Source organism: Pomacea canaliculata, linkage group LG8 (assembly GCF_003073045.1).
Source record: "Pomacea canaliculata isolate SZHN2017 linkage group LG8, ASM307304v1, whole genome shotgun sequence".
In the NCBI taxonomy this organism is placed as follows: Eukaryota; Metazoa; Mollusca; class Gastropoda; order Architaenioglossa; family Ampullariidae; genus Pomacea; species Pomacea canaliculata.
The window spans coordinates 11,015,718-11,028,761 of NC_037597.1; the positions used below are offsets into that span (position 1 = coordinate 11,015,718).

Here is a 13,044-nt window from a genome sequence, read left to right on the forward strand (position 1 = left end):
TATATCATTGATTGATCTTTGTTCTTTATATAGATAAATGGCTTTAGAAAAACAGAAAAAAAAACTTTTCATGATTCAGGGCTTCTGCTTACGCAAAAAATTGCGTACAGTATGCATTAAAAGTTCGGAGGACCCCTTCAGTTTTCGTCAATGGGGTCCGAGGGGACCCCTTAAAATCTGGGCGAAGAACAGATACAAAATTTGGTAAGTGTAGTGTCTGACATCGTAGCCCAATCTATTGTCGTCTGCTACAAGGTGAGAGTCACTTCCCTTGCACTGAGTTTCTTCCTTTACTAGTAAGAGTTCCAAGATGTTGACAGCGAGGTTAGAATCATCGTCTCAGAAACGGAAACAAAGTGCGCACCCCAAGTACAGTGAGCTCATAAGCTCATCACAGATGCTTGCATACTCTTCACGGCACAGAAATCTCGCTGTTTCTGACTAGACATTACAGTGCTTTGTGTGTCTGAAAGGCAGTTGAACAAAGTAGTTGATTTGTTGGGTTTTTTTCAACTTTGTAAAGGGACCCCTTAGAGTTAGCCTGGGACCCATTAGAAATCTGAAGAAGGGGTCCCTGGGACCCCAAAGAATTTAGCCTTAGCAGAAGCCCTGATGATTTTTCTGACAACCCAATACAATGTTAATCATCCTTCATTGCATCTTGGGGCGGTCCGGTGATCAGAGGCCTGACAGCCAGTAACTATTCTACTTGGGCCAGACTCAAACTTTTGGAGGTGTGTGGCCATTTCATGCACGAAGATGACAATATCTCACTAAAGCGTTGTCAGAATTCTTTTGAAAAAGATACTGTGGTATCACGTTGGAGCATCAACATGAACTATACCATAACTTCATCGATTTCAAAAAAGCTTTTGATCGTGTCTGGCACGATGGACTCTGGCAGGTCATGAGATCATTCAACATAGAGGAGGGACTGATCCAGATGGTAGCAGCACTCTACAAGAACGCCTCCAGCGCGGTACTACTCAACAACCAACTAGGCGAGTTCTTCGCGATGACGATCGGGGTCCGTCAAGGGTGCCTACTCTCTCCCATCCTTTTTAACATCTTCCTTGAAAAAATCATGCAAGAAACCCTCCACAACCACCTTACCTCAATCTCCATTGGTGGCAGACCCCTGTGCAACCTCCGCTTTGCAGATGACATTGACCTCATGGCAGGCAGTAACAACGAACTTCAGGATTTGACGGACAGACTCTCCAGGCGAGCGGGGGCCTATGGCATAGAAATAAGCTCAGAAAAAAGCAAAGTAATGATTATTTCCACCACCGACAGCAGCAGCAACATCGTCATGAACGGCCAGAAACTGGAGGAGGTCAACAGCTTCAAGTACTTGGGTGCCACCCTGACTAGAGATGGTTGCTGTACAGCAGAGATCCGTATCAGGATTGGTATGGCAACATCCGCAATGCTGGACAGGATCTGGCGAAGCAACTCAATCAGCTTCAGTACCAAGCACAGGCTGTACAAGTCCCTCGTAGTGTCAATCCTACTCTACGGCTGCGAAACTTGGACGCTGCTTGCCACAACGGAAAAGAAACTCCAGGCCTTTGAGAACAAGTGCCTGAGAAAGCTGCTCCGCATCTCGTACCGCGAACACAAGACCAACGAATACGTACGGAGCACCGTAACCTCTCTCGTGGGCCCACATGAGCCCCTTCTGGCAACAGTGAAGCGGCGCAAGCTCGCCTGGTTCGGTCACGTCACCCGCCACAACACCCTGTCCAAGACGGTCCTACAAGGAACCCTCGAAGGGAGCCGTCGTCGTGGTCGTCCGAGGAAAAGCTGGGTCACCAACATCAAAGAATGGACCTGAATGCGAGATGCCAGACCTGCTCTCATCTGCTCAAGACAGAACCGGGTGGAAAATTCTATCTGTTGCTGCTGCCGGACGGTCCCCCCTACGCCCGGACCGGGCATGGGACTGACCTGACCTGACCTGACTGTGGTATAGTAATGCCTTGCTAGAGATGACTGATCTAGTGACAAAATGGCACCCTAATTTGAACTAAACATGAGAAATCAGGTGAGTGGTGTCAGACCCCCACCGTGTAATTCTTTGTTTGAAATCTCACCAAAGACTTAGGAGTATGATGATTATAGCATTACCCATACTGACATTGCTCATCAGAAAAACAAAAGTAGTCCTTATCTCTTCAGTCAAACAGGTATTGTTAAAAAATCACATGTATAATGAATGAAAAGCAACTCTAAACTGAAAGAGTGTCAGTAGTACTGTCCATTAGAAATAGTATGAATTTTTATAGAGGGTTTCATTGGTGTTTCCCATCCATCAAATGGAAGGGGTTTTCAGACCCCCAGTTAAAATTGGTGGTGGTGGTGGGGGGTTTATGTTGCAGGAAAAAACACAGTGTATATTTATTAGCATTATATTATAATGATCTTGATCCCTGATGTCAGTAAATTGCTTTAATTATTAATGCAATATTTTTATGCTCGTAGATCTGTCTCAAAGAGTGTTATTTCATAAATGTTGATAAAGTATGAACATAATATATATAGGTAATTGCAAAATGACTTACCTAATGAGATCTTCGACCTAAATTCTATGATTTTCAGACCCTCTTTGCATGCTTTGAATTTTTCTTACATGATGTACACATATTTCTGCCATATATCTCAAATATGCACATATGCATAAATACACACTTGAAGGTACACTAGTGTGCACACAACTGTTACCACATGCTCACACACCTCAGTTATTATTTTTTTTAATTTTCTTATAGCAAAGGCTAAATTTTAGATTTCTTCCATGTTGTCCCACAAGAATAAAAAGATCATTTTGCCTTTCTGTTTTGTACAGAATCATCTGATAAAGCACCTGATTGCACGCATTATCTGCCTGATTACAGTGCCCTTCATTTGTTATCTCCTGTTCTTCCATATCCACTTTAAAGTGCTCAATCACAGGTAACTATAGAGGACGCGAGAGTGGCCATTTAGTGTGAGTGAATGGGCTATTCTTCTGACTTAAGAAATCTAGAAAAGGTTAATATTTCATGTAGTCCTACTTTCCAGGAAATCATTTCATGAAGTATGACTATGGATTTCATAAGCTATTGTTCAGTTGAACCAAACACAAACATGATTGTGGCATTGACTCATTCAAAAAGCAGTTGTAGGGGAAAAACTTGCACCACTTGCCCATTCTCAGTGCTGTGGAAAGCAGACATTGAGGCTTTGACTACTACCCTCAATTCATCCAAGTAGACATTGACAAACAGTCTAGTCAATAAGCCCTGGGTCACATCTGACATACTAAGTCTGTGTGACAAGAAAAACGAATTGAAAATAATAAGTTCAGCGCTGAGGGAGCAGAATAATCCAAATGATTTAGCCAAATCAGAAAGAACATGATAAAAATGAGAGATTTGCATAGAGAAGCATTATCATGACCTTAATTTATTGCAGTCACACCGGCAAGCTGCAGCTGGTGGCTTGCCTTGTTTGATAAGTCACACCATACACATGTGCGATGCTTTTAGTATTTTTTAAATTCATGAATGGTTAACAGTACAGGAGCAAACAACAGCTCATTTTAAATCTGAAGCATTTCACCATATGTTACATCCTTTGGATTGTTCAACAACAAATCTGGTCTTTTTTTCGAATTTAAATTCTTTGTGGTATAACGAGCAAAACATGATAGAGTATGTGGGTTGATATTCCCCCTGTTTTCTGTCAGTTTTGTCTTCAAAATCAGCTGAATTACTGTGTATCTTGTGATTTTCCTGATTCTGGATTCTGGATAATATGTATTCACATTAGGATGAAAGTCTACTTGTGTATATTAATAACTGGAACTTTTTAAATATATACCAAGTTTTCACTGTTGCTCTACTTATGAATTACGAATCTACAAGTCAGTTTTGGATATGCTGATATATGTGAATTTTCTGCAAAAGCAAAACATACCACCTCCTACAGGTAAAGCAGTTCATTTATGCTAAATGTGATATATTCAAAGCTAATTCAAAATTATATTTTTGTGACATATAGTTTTGTATAATTTTTGGAAAAAATGGCTAAAAATGTGGCAACTAATGGAGAAATCATGTCTGAAAGGGAGGTGACCTTAGTTAAAGAAAAGTAGAAGAGTGAAAACACAATAATAAGACAAGGGTGGGAAAATATTGGAGTTGAGCTGTTGTCACAGTCCAGGCTGGCGTCTCTGTCCACTGACAGTACCAGCCTTCCAGTCTACCCCTAGCTGCTGTGCAAAACATGGCACCTTGCCTACGTGGTTTCTCACCACTGTCCAAAAACAACCCGCTCCTCTCAGCATCTTAGAGAGAATGCTTCAAGGGATGGTTTGCTGCATGGTCTCCCAGGGGCTGAAACCAATGGCCAGCACCCACAACACCCAAGCCACGCTAAAGCGCGTGAAGACTTTTCGCGCCAAAACTGCGGACAGGGTTAGGAGGGGCAATGAACAGCGAACCCCTAATGCTAGAACAAGCAGCAAACTCAGCACTCAAGCAGATGACGCATGACGTAGCATGGGCATGACTTCAGGCGTTGTACAGTCTGTGAAAAAGGCTTCAACCTTTACCTGTGAACCAGGTAAAAATAGCCTGGAATATAACATCTAACGTCGTCTGCTGTAAGCTGCCTTTCTAATACTGGTTCGTCCCAAGTGCTGAGAGAAAGACAGTTCTATTGTTTAAAGTTTCTATATTTAGAGATAAAGAAAAGACATGCTACTCTATGCTTAAGATGTTTTTCATCTATTGTGTATTATACTTTTCCCATGAAATATGTTGTATGCAAACCCTTTTGAATGGGCCCAAAGGCCTAACAAACCATTCGTATTCATATTTGCAAAACAAGGGTGAGTCTTAGCCATTCAGGAAAAATCAGTTAATTGTCTCATAGAAAAACATGACTGATAGACAGAGTAATGCTTTGAACTAAGCAATCAAAAAGCCAGAGGGTACCTAGAGGTACTGAACATTTCTGTTCTGTTATGAGGATAACTCAACTTCCTGCAGCTGTAGAGGAGCACAGAAAAGACTGAAGAAAGGGAAGTTACCAAAGATTGACAAGTCTACCTGGGAGCAGTTAGGCTGTATCTTGAATATAGCTCATCAGCATGATCTACACCAGATTATGGACATAGTCTTCAGCATCTGTACTCACTGAACAAGGTTACGAATTAAGCTCTGTACATTATCACTGGGTTCATGCAATCCATACAAACCAAAGTTGGTGCCATCCAGCAATAAACAGAAGAGAGATGTAAAGGTCATGGTCCAGGCAGAGTGAATTCTAGTGCCTGCCAAAATGTCTAGTAAATAAGACAATTGAGAAGCTGACAAAGAACTGCCTGAAGCACAGTGGTTTTGTTCGCTGAAAAATAGGACTTTCCAGAATAAATCAACACTTTGTTGAGTCCCCTGGACTTACCATAACCCAGGAATAAGTTTTCAAAGAGATTGACATCTCTACAATAGTTCCCCAAGTTGCCTCAGGATTGCTTTGCCAAATGCGTTCAGACACTGGCCACGATTGCTGTGTGCTCGGGTGACACTACAACACAGTCGCACCAGACAAATACGCGTTCTTTCAAAAAAACACAAAATGATTGCCCGAGGCTGTCCAAATCATGTTATTTAGTTGTTGAGTGGCTTAGGACTTTACAAACTACATCACATACATGCATAACGTACAGCTCGCCTCAACTCAATACTTTTCCGACGACACACAGCTCACGATACATACAATGTTTACAATCCGTGGCCATCCCCGATCAGTCACACTATAGCAGTCTTGACAGTCTTAATTACTTTACTTACAGTTCGCCGCTCTTCACAGGTGTCGTCAACAGGAATCCAAAAATATGAATCACACATGCACACACACTGGTCACAAGGGAAGTAATCCACAGTGACGTCATGGAGCTCCTAGCTCACGTGCTGCTCAATGCGGAGCCAAAACCGTCGATCCCGGAATGGTCCTGAGAGGTGATTCTTCTTTCCAGTAGAGCTCCAAATCTTCCGTCCATACACTTAAAAACCTGTAACTCGAAGTTACACGTTACTATACTTCTATTTTCAACCATATTTTCTAGTCCACACAACTTCCTCTCATACGTTCGTTCTTTAAAATCTACATAAGTTGTATTGCCATTCCATGAATAAAAACCCAACAAAAAATTGTCATACCTCGTCTAGGCAAGGTTACGCCATAAACGGGTGAGTGCCGCGCCGTATCCAACGTCGATCGACACTACCCTCTATTACACACAAAAATCTCACTCGGGAGATGTACACTCGTGACTTACCACTTCTTCCCTGGTAGACAACATAAGGTATCCTTGTTGACCAAACCAACAACCAGTCCTGTGTGCTTGTGGAAGTCTGACATTGCCCAACTGTCTCAGGTCTTCGTGGCCACAATTGAAAACCTTTAAATAAAGAGCCCACCTTGATTACAAATATAAAAAATCTTTGTTAATCCTTTTCAGGAAATTGCTTTTTCTGCCAACAAGCTATAAAAAGCATAAATTGACTATGTCATTATGATTATGAAAATGTGTTCCCCTTTGTCTTGGAAGAGGTCTGGATTAGTTCCAGCAGGATAGGTGCTTACTTAGTAATCACAAAGGCTGACCACAAAGCTGTACAAAGCACTCTTATGCTACTCACCCATTATGTTTTATGTATTTTAAAGTTAGTTTAAATAATAGCTTTTGTCTTTCACTTGAGCTTCTCTTTCTCATTTCACACATTTTAAAATTGGCTTTTTTTGCTATTTGCTGTTTTGTAAAACAGAAACAATGGCGACATGCCACAATGCTGTCACTCTGTAAAATATTGTTTTGTTTTCTGTATGGACTGGGAATTGAAGAATAATATGACAGTTATGGTAAGTTATTTCAATGATTTATTATATGAAATATGTTTGTTTATTTGATAATTTTTTTTGTGCAGTGGAAGTGGCGATGGATTTTTCAGTTCTGCATTTCAGTCCCAACTTATTGGCAACAAACTTTATAATGTCAGCATGCCTGAGAGTAAGTGAAAATAAATTTTATTAAGTGCATTCAACAAATTGTGAATGGTATTATCCACAATGTCAGTAAATAGCAAAACTACTTGTCTACTCATTCTAGGTGTAAACTATGGATTATGGATTTAATTTCTATTCATTTCATATAAAGATTGCATAGAAAGTAATGAATGAAAAGAACAAGATACAATTTTTTTTAATAGCTCAAAAATAAAACAGGGTTACCTTCTAGCTTGAATGCATTTAACTAAACCGTACACAATATGTGGTAGTGATCACTTACCCTAGAACGTTAGTATTTTCCCCAAGGGTGAATGGAACATGACAAGATAGATTGGCCTGCTTTTCAGACCCTTCTTTCAGGCTCTTGTTTTAAATTACAGATTAGGACCATTTTTATTTGCTTTAAAGTGGCCCTAAAACTTTTCTTTTGCACCACCTCTTTCAGGTTTTAGTAGGGTCTATCCTGTCAGATCCTCAGGAGCAGGAAATGAGCATCCCTCATGGCAGCATTCTTTCACTGAGTCTTTTCAACTTTAAAATAGATTCAATCTTGAAATCTGTCTAGGTTTGGAGGCCTTGTTATATGTAGATAACTTTGCTCTCTGCTGCGGCCCTATGCTCTTTGAGGAGTAACAAGGGCTAAACTAACCTTGCTTTCTGCAACTTTAGTACATCTTGCTTGCCTTGGAACATGTTCACCGCTCTGCAGAGCACAACTGTTTGATATTTTCAGATTCCCTATCTGCCCTTCAAGCTCTAGCCATTTTGACCACCCTCTAGTGGTCCAACTTGATCTCCAGAGTAACCTCCGGCAGTTTTTTTACAGCAAATCCTTTGTTTCTTTTGTTTAGGTCTGTACCTTTGGCAGCAGTCTTTATATTTTTAAGGAGGATAGGACTCTACCTTCAGATTAAGAAATTTTAAGTCCTGATAACTGTTGTCTTTTGGTTTGCTGGTGGCCTTTTTGGGCATCAACGCTCCTTTTTACACTTTACCCACTCTTTTACATATTGTTTACTTCTTACTGTGACTACAAGCAGCTTTTTACATTTGGCTCTTTGTTTTGTTTTTTTTTTGTTTTGTTTAAGTCCACTCCACTGGCATGTATTTTTTCATTTTGTAAGATGGTAAAGCTTTATGATCAGATGTAAAGTTTTAGTTTTGCTAATAACCTCTGGTTTAATGGTTGCTTTATAGGCCACAACACAATTTTATAACATATTATTACATTATTTACTCTTTTATGTTGTCCTTTTTCTTTTTTTCTAGTTTGTTTCGCTAGTAGTATTGTTATTTAATCACCTAGAAGTCCTTCACTGTTTTGATCAAAGTTACTCTCTATTACCATGATATAGTGTTAGTTATTGGCACCATGTTAAGCCCAAACAACCAACCAACTTTTATTTCCAGTTCTCTTTGATAGTCCAGAAATGCAGGTTTGTGATAATTATCATCTATCAATACAGCTAAAGCACAAATGTAATATAAAACTTAATGTGTCATGACAGATGTTGCATTTGGCAGTATTATTACGCTTAAGCAGAGACGGATAGGAGGGGCTTACTTACACTCACATCCACATCTTTATCCAGAGGATCACCCTCCTAGACAGCAGCAGGTAGAGTTATACCAAGATTTTTTAAACAGTTTTCTTACTTTTCTTGTCTTTTTCTTCTTCGTCTCTTCTGTTTTCCCTTCTTTCCTTCATCTTCCTCTTTCCTGTTTCCCTATTCCCTCTTTGTTTAGTTTCCCTCATCTCATTCTTGCTTACCCTTTTCCCTGTCCCTTCTCTGTTCTCAACATCTAACTTTGTGTAGGCATGTGTTCACATGCACATGCTTGTATGTGTACACATTTTTTTGTACAGGAGATAGTGTAAATCTGTTTTCTTTGCCATCTTGTTACTGAAACATGTTGTTATTTAATATGATTCTTTGTAAACTATTAACCTTTGCTTTAACACAGGTTACTACCTACAGTCACAAAGATGATAATAACTTGTGGAAGGTAAAGCCAGCTGACCAGGATGTTGACAGCTCTGAGACAGTCACTTTGTTGAAGAGTGGAGACCTTGTGCGTTTGGAGCATGTCATGTGAGTAGCATTTGTGAGGATGATGAAGATGACAGAGGTGTAGAGGTACCCTGTTCACTAAGTTAACTCATTCAAGCTGTTAGCGTCTAATTTGAAACTCCCAGCAGTAACACTTTTTGTGCCAGGAGTGGATTGAATAAGCTGCCCCTTTTTATCTTCTGGTTACCAATGCATTTTTTTGTGGACAAATTTCTCTCATTTTTTCCCCTAAATCTTTAGCACATTTACTACATTGAAGAGCAAGTCCATTCATGCTTATATTTGTGGTGGCATAAAAAGTACATTACGTTATAATAATAATAATGGGATTTATATAGCACATTTCCCCATGTGAAGGTGAGCTTGAAGTTCTTTACAAGAGACCAGGGGAAAAGAGGCCGTGTGATGTAGTTGTCACAATCAAGTACAAACAAGCGCAACGTACACGAACACGCACCAGTTAACAATACTAGAACATGAAGAAACGCATAGATAGGAGTGTGGAGGAGAGGACAACACGATGGACGAAATATAGTAGGTGTTTCCAAAAGATAAATGTTTTTAGTCCAGATCAGAAGGTATGAACTGACTTAGCTGTGGAGAGAGATGAAGGCAGGCCAGAGATGAAGAAAGAGTGACGGCTGAATGTCTCCACTGATACATGAAATAGAAAACCATCATGGGCCAAGTGAACTGACCTGCAAGACTGATCATTGAACCCACACAAAAATACATGGAATAAAAAGGTAGAACTGAGCAGTAGAAAACATGCAGTGCAAATGCAAGCCCTGTTCATTGTCAACACAACTCAGTAATTTTAGAGGCCTGGGAGAGTTTATTGCTGGTTTCTATGTGCCTTTTCAATCATGTCTCATAGACAACTATTAAGTACCGTCAGCCAAAGGAGGGTTGCATGGTCCACCCTGTCATGACACCTGCATACGCTGGGTATGACGCTATCTGGCATGGACAAGGCAGCAGTGGGCCACAGTCTTCTTTGCTGATGAATCTGTTTGTTTTTGAAGTTTGTAATCTTTGTCACCGTATTTCTTATTTGGCTTTGCTACTCAGTGAGGAAATGTGCTATGTAATTTCTTCATTATTATTATTAGAGGTTACGGTGTACTATCTTGGTTGCTGTTACCTAAATATCTTTCTTCTAAGTTATCATATTTCTTGGATAGAGAAGCACATGCATGCATAGTCATAGCACACACAAGGCTGCTTTACTTGTGGCTACGCAGACAAGATGGAAAGGTAAGATGGAACTTGGTATGGGTTTAATTTGTAAAAAAAGACAGCTTCTCTTTAGTCATATCACGGACAGGTATAGGTGGACTGCTGTCCATCTGCCAAGACCAACACTTAGCCTCTTGCGAAGTTCTCCACTGTTAGTCTTGGCAAGCCTAAACAATGAATGGGACTAAACCAGGAGCTTTGTATACACCAGCCTCATTCTAGTAGTTAAGCTGAAACGTGGCAAAATTGGAAGCTTTGTATATAACAGTCTTGTTTTAATAGTTAACTGGAAAAAAATCATCTGTAACCAGTGCAGTAATACAAGTTCAGAAGGTGGTTCTATTTTCTTACAGAATTGCATCATCTTAAGTTTTTCTGCATTTTTCTCAAAATCTTATTTTACAAAAGACAGCAGAACGGCATCAGAAAGTAACAAAAAATATTCTCACTAAATTTTATTTATATATTCTTATTATTGTGATGATATTAATACTATTAGGTTATGATGACATTTATTATAGGACACAGAGAAATCTCCACAGTCACCGGGAGCCAGCACCTCTTAGCAAAAGGCATTACCAAGTGTCAGGATATGGGGTGGTATGTAGCGTCTTTATGTTTCCTGTTTCATGGTGTCTTTTGCAGTGCAGTAAGATCTCTACATACGAGTGAACCAACATACAAGTAATTTGAGATATGAGACCAAAATTCATGGAAATTTTTTCTTGCAAGCAAAAATTCGATATACGAGCTTGTGTCATTTATATATTGTAGCATAAATCTCTTGGCAACTCTTGCTTACTTGCTATTGTTGCCAGTCCCGCAAGGACAGTGTTGAAAAGAAGAAGCGTATGATCTCCATGGAACAGAAACATGATATCATTAAAAAGCAAGAGTGTGGTGTTATGGTCGTGGACACTGTCCACAAGTACAGTTGAAGTACAGCTACATTGTGTACAATTTTAAAACAGAAGGACCAGATCATGAGTATGCCCCCCTGGGCCTGGATTATCATGCTGGGGGTGAACACCCAGGATCTCTCTGGCCAGGCTGGGTGACTAAGGTGGCCCGCCCCTTTTTCTTATGCTTTTCCTTTTTCTCCCTTACCTGGCCCTTTCATCTATATTTATCTTCTAAACAAACATCTCCCTGTCATAATACAGTTTTATCTTTCATATATTCTGTCGACACTGGTCTTTCTCCTGTCTTCTTGCTTCCCTTCATGCCTTTCTGGAGGTTGAAGTCCCTGATGGGTTGCAGCCCATCATACCAACACACCTCTTTGGCCCTAATGTCTCCTAGATGGGAGGTTGGTATGGCACACACCAATCAACTGGCTGATCATGTATTGCCCTAGCTTTGCTAGAAGGCTGCGGTTAGGGTCAATCTGATCTTCATACTTGGAAAGCCAGAGTATATTCCATATGTATCCCTGGTGTGTCCCAGCTGGAAATGCCCTAAGTGGTACTGCTTGGTCACATCCCTTTGTTGGAAGGGAGCAGCATGAATGAATCATTAGATAGTAGGATGAAGTGAGAGAAGCGTGAAAAAGAATGTTGAGGGGGCCTGGCCCTGTTTTCTTGTGGTAGAGGGGGCAGAGCTGGCCCAGATGCTCTCATCTCTCTCCCTTTTTGCAATAGCAAAAGGGTTTAAGAGTATCTGTAAGAATATCTCTGCTATCAAACATCTGCGCTTTGGACATTTTCTTGTCCAGTTTGCAAATCTGAGGCCTTGCGCCTATGGGACAGAAAACAGTTCGTCGACCGACCCATAAAAGTAACCACACCGAAAGTACCCCAACTCTTCAAGCTGTGTGTGTGGGGGTCATTCGTTGCCCTGACTTTGCCGGAATGTCAGACAATCAAGACAGAACTAGCATCCCAGGGGGTCACAGAGGTGCAGAGAGTCATCCTAAAAAAATGTTTAAAATCTGTTCTTACCTATTCACTTTTCATAAATGACTGTTTGCCCAAAATACCTGACTTCATACCTGTTTTCTTTTTTTTCTAACACTTAGTCTCACTTTAAATTCACACATGGCGGACCTCCACTATGTTGTATAGCCGTGAGTACCTTCTCGCACTCTCTCTTACTTCAGCGACCCTCCATTATGATACTTCCACCTTTCCAACTAATATCCTACCTCAAGACTCGAAAGTCCATCAGAAAGAAAAAGCGAAAGAGAGGTAGGAGAGGAGGAGTTCAGCGCCGGCTGAGGAAATACGGTCTAAACGACAAATGTAAATCTCCACCACTACTACACCTAAGCACCAAACGAGGTACAAATGGTGGGAAAAAGAATGGTGACCTAAATTTTAATGTGAATTTTCCTTTGTCAAAGAGCGGGCGACTTTCAATAGAAACGAAAAACATGACAAGTATATGTGTTGGTCACTTTAATGTGCAGTCAGTCTGCAACAAGGCTGTGGACATTCATGATTTAGTGTTGGATAATGACTTTGATGTATTTTTCTTGTCAGAGACATGGTTAACAGAGATAGGTGATGAATCAGTAATCAAAGATCTTACGCCACAGGGTTATACATTTGCACATAATCCCAGGAGTGGTAGGAGTGGAGTTGGAGTTGGAGTTTTATTTAAAGTACATTTGAAATTTACAGTGCTGAAGAGACAAACACTGTACAGGTCCTTTGAGTACATAACAGCAAGACTG

The 13,044-nt window shown here is 40.4% G+C and overlaps 1 protein-coding gene across 2 annotated transcripts in view; it reads left to right on the top strand.

The window, feature by feature from the left end:
• The window catches only part of LOC112571248 (protein O-mannosyl-transferase 2-like), a 75,547-nt gene that overhangs the window by 26,425 nt on the left and 36,078 nt on the right, over window positions 1-13,044 (top strand). For both annotated transcript variants that reach the window (XM_025250123.1, XM_025250122.1), the window contains exons 8-12: window positions 2,849-2,955; window positions 6,978-7,060; window positions 8,568-8,677; window positions 9,025-9,152; window positions 10,892-10,970. In XM_025250123.1, the coding sequence (XP_025105908.1) occupies window positions 2,849-2,955; window positions 6,978-7,060; window positions 8,568-8,677; window positions 9,025-9,152; window positions 10,892-10,970 (507 nt within the window). The remainder of the gene's footprint in view (window positions 1-2,848; window positions 2,956-6,977; window positions 7,061-8,567; window positions 8,678-9,024; window positions 9,153-10,891; window positions 10,971-13,044) is intronic.